Source organism: Planococcus citri, chromosome 1 (genome assembly GCF_950023065.1).
Source record: "Planococcus citri chromosome 1, ihPlaCitr1.1, whole genome shotgun sequence".
In the NCBI taxonomy this organism is placed as follows: domain Eukaryota; kingdom Metazoa; phylum Arthropoda; class Insecta; order Hemiptera; family Pseudococcidae; genus Planococcus; species Planococcus citri.
The window spans coordinates 35,091,915-35,107,010 of record NC_088677.1 but is presented as its reverse complement, the minus strand read 5'-3'; the positions used below and the strand labels follow the sequence as shown (position 1 = coordinate 35,107,010).

At 35.4% G+C, this 15,096-nt stretch overlaps 1 protein-coding gene across 7 annotated transcripts in view; it reads left to right on the top strand.

The window, feature by feature from the left end:
- LOC135831630 (very low-density lipoprotein receptor-like) overlaps positions 1 to 15,096 on the top strand; it is a 161,157-nt gene that overhangs the window by 111,069 nt on the left and 34,992 nt on the right. Inside the window, exon 1 of one of the 7 annotated variants that reach the window (XM_065344268.1) lies at positions 12,625 to 12,679. The exons of the other annotated variants lie outside the window; for them this stretch is intronic. Coding sequence (XP_065200340.1) covers positions 12,640 to 12,679 — 40 coding nt within the window. The 5' untranslated portion in view covers positions 12,625 to 12,639. Of the gene's footprint in view, positions 1 to 12,624; positions 12,680 to 15,096 lie in introns of those variants that run through there. 7 annotated transcript variants of the gene reach the window in all.

The window sequence follows — 15,096 nt, the reverse complement described above, 5'->3', positions numbered from 1 at the left end:
AAAATTGCTAAAACGTCTTTGAAACATTTTCAAAGCATAAAAAAATGCATTAAAAACACTGTAAGTCACTATTTTGAAATGTTTTCTAAAAAGTCACGCTGAACTTATGGTACGAAAAAGGTACCTAGGAAATTTTGTTGCCATTTTTTAAAGAAAAGTATGTTAACCATGCTTGTAGAAAGATGACACGACGTGATCACAATCTAAGAAAGTTTTGGCTATAACTGCGTTGGTGTTTTGTATAATTCAAATAGTAGTCGGTCTAAAAAGAAAGGAAATTCCTTCAGCGAGCGTTGAATTTGTCGATGATTATGTAAATGGGCGAATTTTAAGTATAAGCCGAAGCATCGCCGGCTTGAATGGTAATCCTTTAAGAAAGTATGACATGCTGGGAAATGTTGTTTTCGATTATCGGTTTCGCATTATACAGAAATAAATAAACAGTGTTGTTTCCTTTTTGCGGATATACGAAAATGTCGCAAAACATCATCGAGTCAAGAAAAATATTTGAACTCGATGACTCTGAATTTTTTTCACCCTATTGGATATCTCTATAGCTAGTACGAGTACATAGCTGTAAGTTATACTACTAAAGTTGAAAAGATGCATGCAGGTTTACATTTCTTCTATGTAACTTGGTCTTTCAAGCACTAGGTATTCGGTGGCGTGTGTACGTGCAGTGCACATGGTATACTAGATACGTGATAAAAATAATGATACGTTTTTTTATTATTATTATTATCGAAAGTTGTAATAAATGTTTGCTTTTGTTCATCCAATACACCTAGGCGTATAAGGGATTCAATTTAGCGTACGGAGTAACTTATTTCTATCCCGGTCCTACGCAATTCAAATATTGCCAGCAAATTTTTTTGTTTTTTGCCATTTCTTTTCTTCAACTACCTTACCTATTTTCTTGAAGAAATAGAGGGGGAAAGGGGATGCAAAGGATATGGTTGTATTGATTAACGAGAAGGGATTTTCTTTGATATTTATGCGGCACGTGTTAGCGTGAAAATTGTGTTCGGTCTGTGATTGAATTATTTGGTATCGTTGATAATTAAACTAGACAATTGTGCGCCGTTTTTCAATTAGTATCGAGTTAATTTTCATTTTTATACAGCTCTGTGCACGATATGGCGTATAATCGAATGGATACTAATGTTGAAAAATTCGTTTTATATAATCGGTGTAGTAGCTGATGGCGTTGTATAATTATAATTAAAAAAGTATTGGGATATTAATTTTAGGAATTTGTAATTTTGAAAATTGAAAAAAATGGGATACTTGTTCGGAGAAATTAAATTGTTTTGCTGTAGCAGCGAAATGTTTTGATTGATTTTTGAATTGAAAGCTTAGTCTCTCCTTTCCCTTTTCGGTTCAGTATCTTCACCTATTTTTTTCCCCAGAAAAATGTGAAACTCTGAAAATGAGTTTTGATATTAAATTAATTTGGAGTAGGTACTACTAAAAAAATATATCGTATATATATAAAATTTTTTATTCTAATTTCTTCGAAGAAAATATTACTTACTAGGTACTCGTATGTTTGTAATTTGAATCATAATTTTTCGAGTCTTATGAAAAATTAGTGTCTCATTTTGGGTTCTTTCTTTCACCTGATTTATGAACCCATAAGTCAATCTATGACTGATGCATTACTTCCTTTTATTGAATTCTCAGTTCTGGCTCATTGTTAATGGTATTCGATTCAATCTAGATATCGAGTTCGGTCACTCACCCCCTCCCTTCCCCTACCTCATTCTTCAGACACCCTGTTTAGCGTAAGACAGGACTGAAACTATAGTTGAAATAATTTCAAAACTTACTAAAGTATTGGATCTGATTTCCGTTTTAAAATACATTATTCATTCGATGATAAAATTCTACCGATGACTTACAATTACCTAACCTACAGTCAACGAAAAGAAAGAAAAAAACTCTATAAACCATTTCATTTGAGTTTTCATTGGAAAAGCCACCTCAAAGAGAATAATTTACCCACACATCGAAGAAAATAGCACTAAGTAGATTTGAAAATATATTTCGTCGTAATACTATCGACTACGAATTGAAATTTGGTAACCGCTGGCTGTGTTGTAGAATTTAAAAGGAGAAAGTCATAAATAAAATTTAATAGGATTCGAATAAATAGAATGTTATCTCGATTCCAGTTCGCAGTTTCCTTTTTTTAAAAAGAGGGAAAAAGAGAAGTATATTTTGAAACGTGCCCTTTTTTCCTCAACGTAATGCCCTTTATAAATTTCATTTTTTTTTTGCCTCTCGCACACAGTCAGTCGTGGCTCTTATTATCGAGACTACGCCGCGTCCGTAAAAAATAACCGAAAAAAAATTTCCCAAAACGTTATAGGCTACGCTTTTTTTTTCAACGAATACGACGTATAAGAAAAAAAAAACTCGGCGAGGTGAAGGAAAGATTTTTTCCTGTTGTGGTACATACAAAATGAAACTGAAATATTCCAAATACATATTTTCTTCGTTTTTTGCCATCCTGTGTGTGTTTATTTGTATCCGCTATTTATAATGTAATATCGAAAAGACGACGTTTGATTATTCATGATTCTTCAAAGGTTGTGTAGAGAGGCCGGTTCACAACGATAGCATCGAGTGCCACCGCTATTCTGTTGGACAGCTAATTTATCGTACTTCTTGACGTTTGTAGGATTTTCGTTTTTGCTGTAGGTATTTTTTCCTGGCCTGGTCTGGTTTGTCCGGCTCGTGCCCCTTACCCTAGCTACTTCATATTTCTTCCATGTTCGTTTTAAATATTAAAATGTGTCTGGTTTTCTTCTTCTTCTTCTTCTTTTTTTTGGTAGACTTTTTCCTTTCTACTTTGAATAAATTTCGCTTGTATACAAAGAAAGTTTTTCGAGTGTTTTCACTTTCAGGTGATTATACATTTTTTATAGGAGAAAAAAATTTAATTTCTCCGAAAATGATTTTCTTTTTCATTTAAAAATGAAAATACTCGCTTAATCGACAACGGAGGACGTTTTTTCGGTGTTTTTTTTATATTCGGGGGCGCTAGTTCATTAATAAAATGTAAAATAATTTAGGCGTTTTTCTCGTCGTGAGGTCAATTTGGCGAATTGGCTGAAGTTAATCGGATTTTTCCACGAGCAGATTTTTTTTTTTGACAAAGTTGTAAAAACAACTTGAAGGATTTTCGAGACAAATTGCATGCATTTTAAATTTCTTTTAATGTCTGCTACGAGAATTGGGTGGTTATAATCAGAGGTAAAAAAAAATCATCGTGGTAGGCTCTTTACGAAAATGAAAAACGTTTAGGCAATGTTGGTCGAATATGCATACGTACGTATGTAAAATTTGGGGGAAAAAACGGAAATACACGTACAAAGCACGATATAAAAATTGGCCACTATAGGATAATTCGAAATTTCGAATCGCATATTCGAGACAAATATTTGTATTAGCCGCGATATTTCCAAGTATGCCACGTTTCGAATATTAATACAGCAATGGATCGGACGTACGGAACGTTTTTTTCCCCATCCGGCATTTTCATTCGCATATAAATACAACAAAAATCCCATCGAACGGGTCTTGGAGTTTCATTATTTTTGCGCAATAGCCAAGAGATAATCGTTTTAAGAACGGCATGTAGCTCTCTGGTAATATTGACACAGCCTCGATATTTTCGTTTGTATTTCGATATCACGTACAAAGTAGATTTGTTCTAACAAAGATACGAGTACGAGGACGAGTACCTACGTCGAAATATGATTTTTTATTTTAGTCGTTGGCGTAAAAACAAGGCTTTATTTTGCACCACTACTCTCGTTCTTCGTATAGCATCGCGGATTACTGTTAATTTCTATTCTGAAAAGTATAGTGCAGAGAAAATATACGTCTGGGTAGCCTTTATAAATATGCAAAAACACAGCTTTCTCTCTCTCTACCTTCGGATCCTAAATAAATAAAACGTTCGTCCTTTATTCGTTTAATTGTCGATCACGAAACACGTTACGATATTTAGAATACGAGTACGACGAACATCTTCACCGATCCGAATGTAAAGTGGATGCGAATACGAACGAACCGACATTACCGACAACTATGACGACATTCTGACGGATTTACACAGGTTTTCATACGTAAATACCGCATTTTCTGCTTTACACCTCGCGATTTTAGAATGGAAAACAATTACGTTTTGTTGATGTTGTATTTATCGTCGTGTTGGCAGATAAGTATCCTAAAAGCTGCAGCGAGTCGTCGAGTGGTGGTAATTTTTTTGTGAGATGTTGCGATTTGCATTTTGTTTCTCAATTTCTCGCAATATTTTCATGGGAGAAGGGATGAAATTTGAGGTAGTGTAAAGAGGGGGCTTTGAATGATCGGAAATGGTAAGAATTATCATAATTATTGTGTGAGGATTTTCCAAGAATTATTCCCTAGGGAGGGAATATTTCTATTCTACCTGACTAGCTCGGATGGGTAGGCTATAGATCACACTAAGTCTCAACTACACCAGTCACCAGAAATGTCTTGAAATGTAATAAAACACCTCAACAGAACAGTTTATACTCCTTTAATGATGTAATAATTAATTATAAACAGTCCAGCAAAAGTAAACTACATAAATATTAAATTAGAATAAATATTTATCTTGTGTGTGGGCAAGGCAAATACTACCTTGCATCTATGGTCAGAAGCCAATCTGACTCGTCATGACTCGTCATCGTTGTCGTGGTTCCTTGTCCTTTACAGGACATTGGAAATCGCACTTTTGTGGCACCCTAACAGGGTGAGGCGAATGCCCAGAGTTCAACGAGTACCCGGATCCGCGGGTATTACCCGGATCCAAAAATTATCCGAGTCTACCCGGTTCCTTTATCCGGGTAGAAAGATTCTAGAAAATGACGTCATTTTGAGCAATTCATCTTTATATCGCTAGGATCGCTATATAAAGATGAACTTTTTTTGTCACTTTGATTTGGCAACGTCGCATTTTTCATTGTTTTTCACTACCAGGTTCCATACCCGGGTAACCAGGTTGCTTTCCGGGTTGAACCCGGAAACCCAGTTAACCGGGTACCCGTTGAACTCTGCGAATGCCTATTGCCACTGCGATTATTCTAGGGAATCGACGTTGTTTTTGAGCTTTCACGTAGTAGTTTCCCGTTGCTTTCTACTCTATCTACAAAGTAGCTCATACATCACTAGCCGGGTTTTTACAACCCTGAGTTCCGTAATCACCGCTACCTATAGTTACTCAACCAGTTACAGCTTTTTGATACCAGCAACAGATTGCGTGCATTTCTGTTGCCTCTGCTGTTCTGGTGCTCAGAGCTTAACGTGTAATATGTAGATGTTAAATGCACTACAATGTATAGGTACATTACACGTTAACGCCTGCGTCTCTAGCGGGATTTGAACCCACGACCTCTTGTTCAGAAAGCTGTGGCTCAACCCACTACGCCACATAGCGTCCAATCTGACTAGATCAATTAAAACATCCACAGGAAAACCTGGTAACTGCACAAAAAAGGTATGGCAGATTAATCAGAGATAGGTACATTAAAAGCAAATCTCTCGCCTAAAATAATGAATTAATGACTGTTAAACACTCACCATTTCATTATTTTTACGATTAATTGAAGATGAGTGAACGCAACCTATAAGAAAGGTATTTCAACTTTCCTCTAACACTGTACACATTGACTGCCTCTCCCTTGCATCCTCTAATACTAGGTGCTGCAGCAGCTATTGGCAGAAAGGTGACATGTAGAAATTGGGTACATCTCTCTATGTCCGGATGATAGAGAGATGATCCGAGAAACCATAAATTAAATCGACATCACGTTAATTTATGTTAAAACAAACACTTATTAACCAATAAAATGGACTACATCACTTCTAGAGGATGAGGGGGGTGGCCTTCGCCTGCCTGTGTATTTTCACCTTTAACAATCAGCATTGGCTTACTCGCGAGAGCCAAACCAAGAGTGATTCGTGTTGGTTTTAGATTCTTACTCGGAACTACAGATTGTAAGAATTTAACACATATACCTGTTTTTCCCCTTATGGAAGGAGTACACTAATATTTCCCATAGAGGAATTACGTCATGAACCGCCTACAGCAGTTAAGGCACCTGCTCACCACAAAAGGAAACATTGAGCGGTTGTTTCATTCCTTTTATATTTTTTTTAAATTTTTGGCTGGAAGGACACTGAAAAGAGGTGTACAAATTTTGATATTTTGAAAATGGGAGAAGGGGTTCAAAGGGATTGGTTTGAAAAAATAGCTAATAATCGTACTCTGTGTCAAACTGATACAGTACGTAGGTAGGTACTTACTAAAAGGAAATGATCGAGATAATTTTCATATGTTTTGAAAAGTTGTTTTATAAATTAGTATTCTGTAGCTTTATTCGTGACAATGGCAACTAAAAACTGGCAAAACTGCGATATAATGTACTATCATTGTAGGTAGTTCTGGTTACCCTTACCCTCGAGACCATTCATATCATGCCTCGATACCGCCAGTTCGGCTCTTGTCTTATCAAAGTTTCTTCGTATTATATAATTCAAAGGAATTCATTTCATATACATTTTGGCGCTAGTAAAAGGACACAAGTGGAATGTAAATGACAAACCTTTCGCGAGCTATGGTAATGGCGCAAACGCTATACCAAATCATTTCCTCGCTATTGTTTTCATTATATGTACACTACGCACACATTTGTAGAATACGGATTATGTTGCTGTACTTTTCAGCAAATTAATTTCCCCAGTGAACTGTGTATCTATCATGTTTTTACTCGTATTATGCGCACGTACCTCTACCTATATATAGGTACCTAAATGTACACCTATGTATTGTAGAGGATATGCCGATAATGCTTTGTAAGCGTAATGTATGTATATGTGTAACTGTACATCTACATACCTGCCTACCTACACACGTGCCTAACCCTGATGTATCTCTATTATTCATCATTATTATCGAATCGTGTAAAATAATCAAATCGCATTATATCGCGTCGAAGGATGATAATTGGCGTGTATCTTGATTACATACCTACCGAAATGAAAATGAAATTATGCTGCGAATTTCCTATCTGTCGTAAAGACTGGAATAGAAATGAGAACTAAATGAAGTTTATTGCTACAGGTGCCTACTATCTGCTCTCAAATGTCAAATTTAATCACTATTTCTCACGATTCGACCGCATCAAGGTACTAGAATATCTTTATAGAATCGTCTCAGGTCGTTATTTAATTTGTCGTTCGAGTAAGTAGAGATAATCGTCAACAATTCGCGTCACCGAAGACCAAAGTTAGGTAATTTGTACATACTACACGATACACTCGGCCTTTGAAGTAACGAGGTGGTTAAAAATTTTCCGCAAATCTTTCATGGTTTCTGGACGTTTTTCTAATTGAACTAGAAAACACAAGAAACAACGTAGGTACTTAGCTTCTGTTCTCTTCAGAATTATAGCCAACGGTACAACCAAATTAACCAACTTGCTACGTGTCACGTGCTACTTTTTAATGATACGAGAAGCGTAATCTAACTTCTTACTTGTAATTATATGGAGCAACATTGACATTTCCAACTTTATTCACGCTGCTGGTAAAATGAAGATGCAAGAAGTGAACTTACTCGTAGCTGGGATGACGAGTGTTTCAGTGTTTTGCTAATGAGCTTAGTATAAGTGAAATAAAGTCAGATGCTGGATAAATTTTCCTGAAAGAATCGTTGCAAAGTGGTCTACAATGCACTAATTGTGTAAAGTTTGCATGTACAGTTTGGCTTTGGGGCCCTGGGGGTACATGCAATGATATATTAGGATGTCTGGTCGTTTGTGAACTAGCCTATGGTGTTCAATCGGACTACTTGTGATCCATAAAATCATCTCTAATGAGTATACTACTCGTATTCTGGAATGACTCACATTTGATTGAAACACTCTGAAAAGTACCCCTTTGTATGGTGCAGTTCAAATACCGACCAATTTCAGTTTTAAACTTATTTTTATTCGTATACATCAATTTTTTATCCAACTCGGCTTTTGCTACCCATATTCACGCTGAGACATTCGTTCGAATAGAGGAAAAAATGCGACCAATGCACCCCATCACGATACAAGAAAGTACGTAATTTGCATGAAATAGGGAGGAAAAAATCTAAATAGGAAATTAAAAGTGAAACGTTAATTTGATTAAAACTCTACTTATGTGTCGTTGAATGGTTCTCGTTAATTGACTGCATTGTATTTGAAGAATTGAATTTTTCCGCTTCATTGGTCTCGTACATATAAATTGCCGGCTTGTCATTTCATTGTGGATATTTGAAAATGCTTTTTCCACCATTCCAGACACTCTTTTTATTAGTCTCTTACGAGTTGACGTGCTTCTATAAAATTGTCCTTCGTTCTAGTTAATGTATAAAAATCGGAAAAAAGTTTTCGCTACAGATATTGTAGAAATGAAATCGAATGTGAATAGTGTGAAATGTAGTTTTCAATCTGTACTAATATAAGTTTGCCATTTGAAATATTTCACGACAGTTATGTACGTATTCCAACTATAGGCCATCCTTTTATATAAAACGAGTCGAAGGAAAAGTGTGTTTTCATTTATTGACCGACAGACCGAGTTTCTCAATATATCGATGATTCAGATTCGGATAACTTTAATTATTTGGTACGAATTCAAATGCGATGAAAAAAAAGTTTATTCGTTGACTGCGGTCGTTTGTACAGTTTAAAAAAAATAACAAGAGAGTGGAAAATCTCTGAATGTTGGCACTTGACAGTTTGGTGGAAATTTTTTACGTTTCAAAATTTTTTTCCCGCCTAAACTTTGTCATATGTACCTACTTTTACAAACTTCCAATGTCACGTTGACATTTTTTATTGAAAAAGTTATTTTTTCGAAATATGTTACACATTACAAAGTAGAAAGTTAATCGTCGAAAAAAAAACAGATGTTGCGATTTCCTCGTACGAAGTTTCGGAACGAATGTATCCGATCCTTATGTCAGCCATGGACTTGAAGAGGAGACAGAAATGAAATTCTTTCAATTGAAAACAAACGTGTTTATGAATTTTACGTCGATTGAGATAGGTACCTACTACCTACTTTTATCAACTCGTTAGTTAGTGTTGATATTTTTTTTATCACTCTAAACTTTTTAAAAAACACTTTGAGAGTTGACTGTTTTTCCATTGGAAAGTCGCATATGCGCCTTGAAGCGAGATATTTTCTCCTTGTCGTTTTGTACCATCAAAAAGATAGCGTTATAATTTACCTAAATTAAATTTCTCCTCTGCACGCTTTTTTTCCAAATTGTCCCAGTTGGTGTTTACGTTAAATAATAAATGTAGCGGAAATAAGGTTCATACGTTTTACACTCGCAGAGAGGAAAACATCGCGGATTAGTTGAACGAGGGAAGAGAAGAGGCCTTCTTCAGAATTTATTTTTATTTTATTTTATTTTTTGTTAGTCGTGTGAAAAATGCGCTGCTGGAATGAAAAAAAGGGGGAAAATTCTTTTTTGTGCCAAAAATATTATGGTAATCTATCTCGTTAATTTTAGGCTATTTTCGCCATTCAAAAATTCGTTGACAAATTACCTCTCGCTGTACTTTCTAAAACTTGGGTCGGTTTTCTCTTTCAAGTTGAGTCGGTTGGCAGTTCGGTCTTCGGTGTTTTTACGCACAATTCGTCGATGCGAAGATTAATCGAAAAATAATAACTACTTGGCGAGTATTTATAAAAATTACCCGAAATGATAAGTAAACCTAGATGTACCTAGAACACCTACCGAAAACGATTTTTTTGGGGGTACACGTATCTGCCCTTCGATAACGTGCGAAAATCATTGATATTATGCTACTGTTCTTTTCCATCTCAGTGTGACCAAAAAAACGCACTACGATGTAAAACTTGAGTTTTGGCTCTTTCCACCACCCTTCGCACTCAACAAGAAAATAAAGTTCCCTTCGCTTCCTTCTTTCATTACGAGTTAATTCCGCTTTGAACAAGATGCCCGGGCTAGAAAATCTGAAGGCGTTAGACTCCCATTTTCCCACAGGTAAGCTGTTTTTCTTTCGGCAAGTTCCGTGAAATTATAGGATATTTCGTGAAATCATTGGTATATAAAATTAATCTTCTTAAAAGAAAAATATAAATAAAATCACATTTTTTCGCTTTGATAATTTCGATTTTTTTTAAAGATAAGAATAAATAGAAAGTTTACTTACTCCTTTTTTTTCGTCAAAAATACGATAAACATTTTTAGCTTAATTTTTCCACTTGCACGATTTTCTTGAATATCGCCAACTTTAATTAAGATGGGACCAAATTGAACCAGAATTGATGTGAAAAAAAAATTTCCAACACTTTGGATGGAAAAGGTCGTGCTATGGTGATTTTTTTTCATCAATTTTTTTTATATGTATCAACGACCTTTCTTTATATTCATGAAAAGGCGTGGGGGCTAATAATTAAAAACCAGCATGTCAGCATTTTTGGATCGGACAATTTTCACGATATCAAAGTCCATACTTCGCTCTCTTCCTCCTGGCGCAGAAGTATCGCCTTGTGGATTGTTTACGAAGATCAAAGACATGCGAAAATTTACGTAGGTAAAATAATTTTTGATCAGGAAAGGACACCTGGAGCTTTGGAGGCGATTGTAGAGATTTCATAATATACGAGTAGGTACTCCAAAATGTCAGAAATTGTAATTATATCTGGACTTTTTTCATGGGCATTGCAAGTATAAGTTATCAGAGATATTTAGGTGAGGTATTTACTGAATTTGAATCAGAAGTTAGGACACATTCACTCCTCTTTTCCTCTTTAACCCAAAATTCACCGAGAATGTGCCCAGAATGGTGAGAATTTTTAATTTGAAATATTTCTTCTCAAATATAATATCGAGTGATTTTTTAGGATTCCGAATCAATAGAAAAGTGTGATGAAATGAAATAAGTTGTGTAGGTATATTTTTATTCTTTCGATATTTTTCTCCGAATCGAATCCAATTCATTTTTACATAAATGGAATTTCATGTGGATTGTATTTTCGAAGATGATGATGGATACTTTTCATTTCACTTATTATCTATGTACTTGAGACGATATTTTCATTTTATTTCGCCATATTTCTGTTCAGCACGATATATGTAGGTTTAGGTACAAAAGCAAACCCTCCCTTTATAATAATTACTTTACCACTTTGAACGATACTTCTAGAACGTTGAGATCAATTTATGGGATTTAAGTGGCGAAAGTTTGCGAAGGCTTAAACATCGTCCATCTCGAGCTCGACCACATGCAGCAATACGTTATAAAAGAAGAAGAAAATTAATGTAGCAAAAAGCCTTAGGTATATATCCGAGTGTGTTTTCTCGTTTTGTTTCCTTATTTATTAAGTGACGTCGGTATTAAGCCTTGAAATACGCGCGTCAAGGTTTCCAGGCTGATTTGGGGCTTTGATTAATGAATGATTCGGATGCGCTTTATTTTACATCGCACAGGGCCATAGGCTTTAAAAGCTCTACTCTGTGCTGCCAACTATATACCTACCGAACTTAGTCTTGCGTCAAATTTCACATCTCAGCCGATCCGTGCGCCACCGTCGCGTCGCTTCTTTAAAAGAAAAAAAAGCTTCGGGTTTTTCGATGTCGAGTTGAAAGAAAATTAAATTATATAAAAACTACGTTTTTTCGATCTCGAGGCGATATATGTATGATACCTACCTACGCAGGAACGAATAAAAAATCCGCGATGAAAAGTGTAAAGGTGATGATTTTTCTCCTTGTGAAATTAAGTGATGGTATTTTTTACGCGGTAATATACGACCAAGTCGCCTCGTAGAGATTTTTCAGCGATAATTAATGAATTCGCGAAAACTCTTTTCCTCCTTTGGTATTGTTATTCTCGCTTATTGAACGTGCGAATGATGGAAATCTGAGAAAGGTTTTAATGAGATACTGCGAAATGACGTAGGTACGTTATGGCAGATTATGCGATTATTTGCATTTGTAGTGTGTTTAACGTGCTAACCTACAAAAATACGAGTGAAATTCTTTCTAATGTGTTTTATTTCCTTCGTTTTTATACAATATACACATTTCTTGTAAAATGTGTAAATAAAGATGAAAATCAATCTTATAGTACGATAAATTGTAAATTTAAACGATTTTTTGTACTCAAATTTAGTCTAAATCGGTGTTCTAATTTTCTGTGGTGTAGCGAAATTGAATTTTTTTGAGAATCGCACTTTGACCGGAAGATAAAACAATACTTATAGAAAGTTGGTTAGAAATTGGGAAGTTCAACTGGTTTTGAGACAAGAATTTCTGAGTTGTCTGAAGAGTAAATTCTTAAGAAATTACGTTTGATTTGTATTTTTCATTGTTTGAAACGAATAATAAAAGCCTCTCAAAGAAGCTACCACAATCAAGAGATTCAGAACGAAAATCTTAGAAAAATTGGCTCCTCATAATTTTTTAAAATGCAAACGTGTTTTTTTTTTTGATGCAATTTCTCAATATTAATTATTTTTATTATTTTTATTTTGTTTCAGGTGAGGTTTCCAATGGTTCTATTATCGAAGGCTCCTTTTCAGATTTTGATGGAGAATTTGAATCTCTTTGTTCCGAGATCCAGACCAGGTTTTTTGTGATATATTTTGAATAGTTTTTCATTGGCCATAATTTAATTGCTCGTATGTATTTATAAATCTCACAATACTGCCCAAAATAGCCGGGTTAGGTATTCAAGTCACTCGACGTTCATTTTTTAAATCCATTAAAAATGTATCCTTGAGTCACACCATGATTGGAGCGGGGAGGGGGAGGGTTACTTCAAGAGACGAAAGTTTTGTGTAATTTATTGCAAAAATTGACGATTTCAAATTTTTTTTGAAATTTTAGATTTTCAACTTGCAAAAAAAAAAATAGGTACACTTTTTAATTCGTCACCTTAAGTTTGCGATTCGACAGTCTTAATCCATCCGGAATGTCAAACTCACGACAGGATTAAACTTTCAGCTGACATTTTGTAGTTGATTACAGCGCTCTCTGAAGCAATTTATTATTGCCGTTGAAAAGTCAACTTTTGCTAGTGGCTCCAGATCAGCTCAAAAGTGGTAAAAATCGGTTCAGGGGTCGACTCTATAGTGTATAAAGTGATTTTTGAATTTTCATCTCTACGCTTTGTCTTCTTGTAAAAAATTGTTATACCATGCTATTTCCGCCATTTTCAAAAACACGTTTAAAAATCGAAGAATCAACTTTGGCAGCTCAAAATTTGATTTCGAGGTCTGGCTGGTATGCTCTTCGAGTGAAATTTTTTCTAAGCAAATGCTTAAAAAGAAAATAACGGAATTTGCCAAAAAATATTCATGTATACGTAGTTAAAATAAAGTAACATAATTTATGAAACTGGAGAAATAAATTCAAAAATCCTTGTTCGAGATTAAAATAAAAAAATAATTTCGATGCTTTTCGTCTCGCATCTTATCAAAGAATAAAGGGGGTAATAAAAATAACGAAATTGTTCGCAGCATTATTAATACATTAATTAATGCTATTTCAGCTTTACTTTTGTACATGGAGTAATTAATATTCGAAAGTAAATCCCCGGAGGGAATTTTGCCCGAGACAACGAGCAGTTTCGTGTTACTTGTAAACTGAATTTCAACATAGAAATGGAAATACTCTTCTTCTATCTCTTTGGTTGTTAATTTGAAAGCAATGTTTTTCTATGGTTTTTACAAATCGGGTTTTGGCTTTTAGCCCGTGCGTTTCCTATTCTGCTTTCGTTGGTGTATTTACATTATCAAATTTATTTTATCGTTTTTGTATACGAGAATTTTCGTTCGCCCCCAAGGGTGAGTTGAATAAGGAACTCGTGACTGGTGGATGGCGAATGTTTAATTCAATAACAATTTTTCGTCCGCTTGTGGCGGATTTAATACTGTACAAAACACAAAGGGGTAGAAAGACAAGCAGGCAGAAAAGAAAAACAAAATGAAAAACAGCTTTTTGGTATGTTGTTGGAATGCGATACGAGTTACATGTCGAGCGTAAATGTAAAGAAATGTATAACATGACAGCAGCGCCAAAACACTCTACCACTTGTAAAATAAATATAAGCCTCGGTGATATTATTCTTAATTAACAACGAGCCGTCATTTCGCGCACAAAAACACATATACGGGCGAAGCCGAAAACCAAAAGACCATACGATAATAATTTTTACTTCTTTAATCCCCCCGGCGCGGCGAACTACTTGAAATTTACCAAAGAAAAATACTCTGTTCGGTATTCGCGTCGAGTCGAGTCGAGTCGACTCGACTCGCGCTCCAATGCCGGTGCTGGACTGCGGAGCATAGAAAACGTTATTTTAAACCATTTTAATGGCATTTTCGCGTTAACTCTTTGCTATGTACGTGTGGCAGAGGTGGAAGCAGCCTTTGGTTAGGTTTTTGTAGTAATGGCGAATACATTTCTATGTCGAGAACTGAACTCAATAGCATTATGCTTTCGCACAAGTTCACAGCAATATTCGCGGCTGTATAGCTCGTTGCACGCGTATAGTAAGTAGGGTACTTTTACGTGTATGTGTGAAGTGTACACGTTAAAAGGTAACCGAATATTGTAACGACTACGTACACGAAGAAGATAACTCGCGATACGACGGTATAATTCCCCTTTAAAGGTTCTCGAATCGTGTATTACCCTTTCTTCTTCTCGCGAACGTCTGCTTTGTCGCAGTTGTTTCGAAATAAAAACAAAAATATCAACAAGAAGACTGCTGCGATATCAGCATTCGTACATACAAAAAGGAAATTGCGTTTTCATTCAATTTAAAATCAGCTGTTACGTGGTATAAAAATGATTTTTCCATACTTGGCAGAAAATGAGATTTTTCCACTGACAAAAGATCGTCAAACATCTCGAGGCCATGTTTTTATACCTCCGACTTGGAATTCTGCTCTGTGAGGTTTTACTTCGCGAGCTTTTCTTTTTATACCGACACCAGCCGAGTGTATATTTAAATTGATGAATTTTATTTTAAACGACTG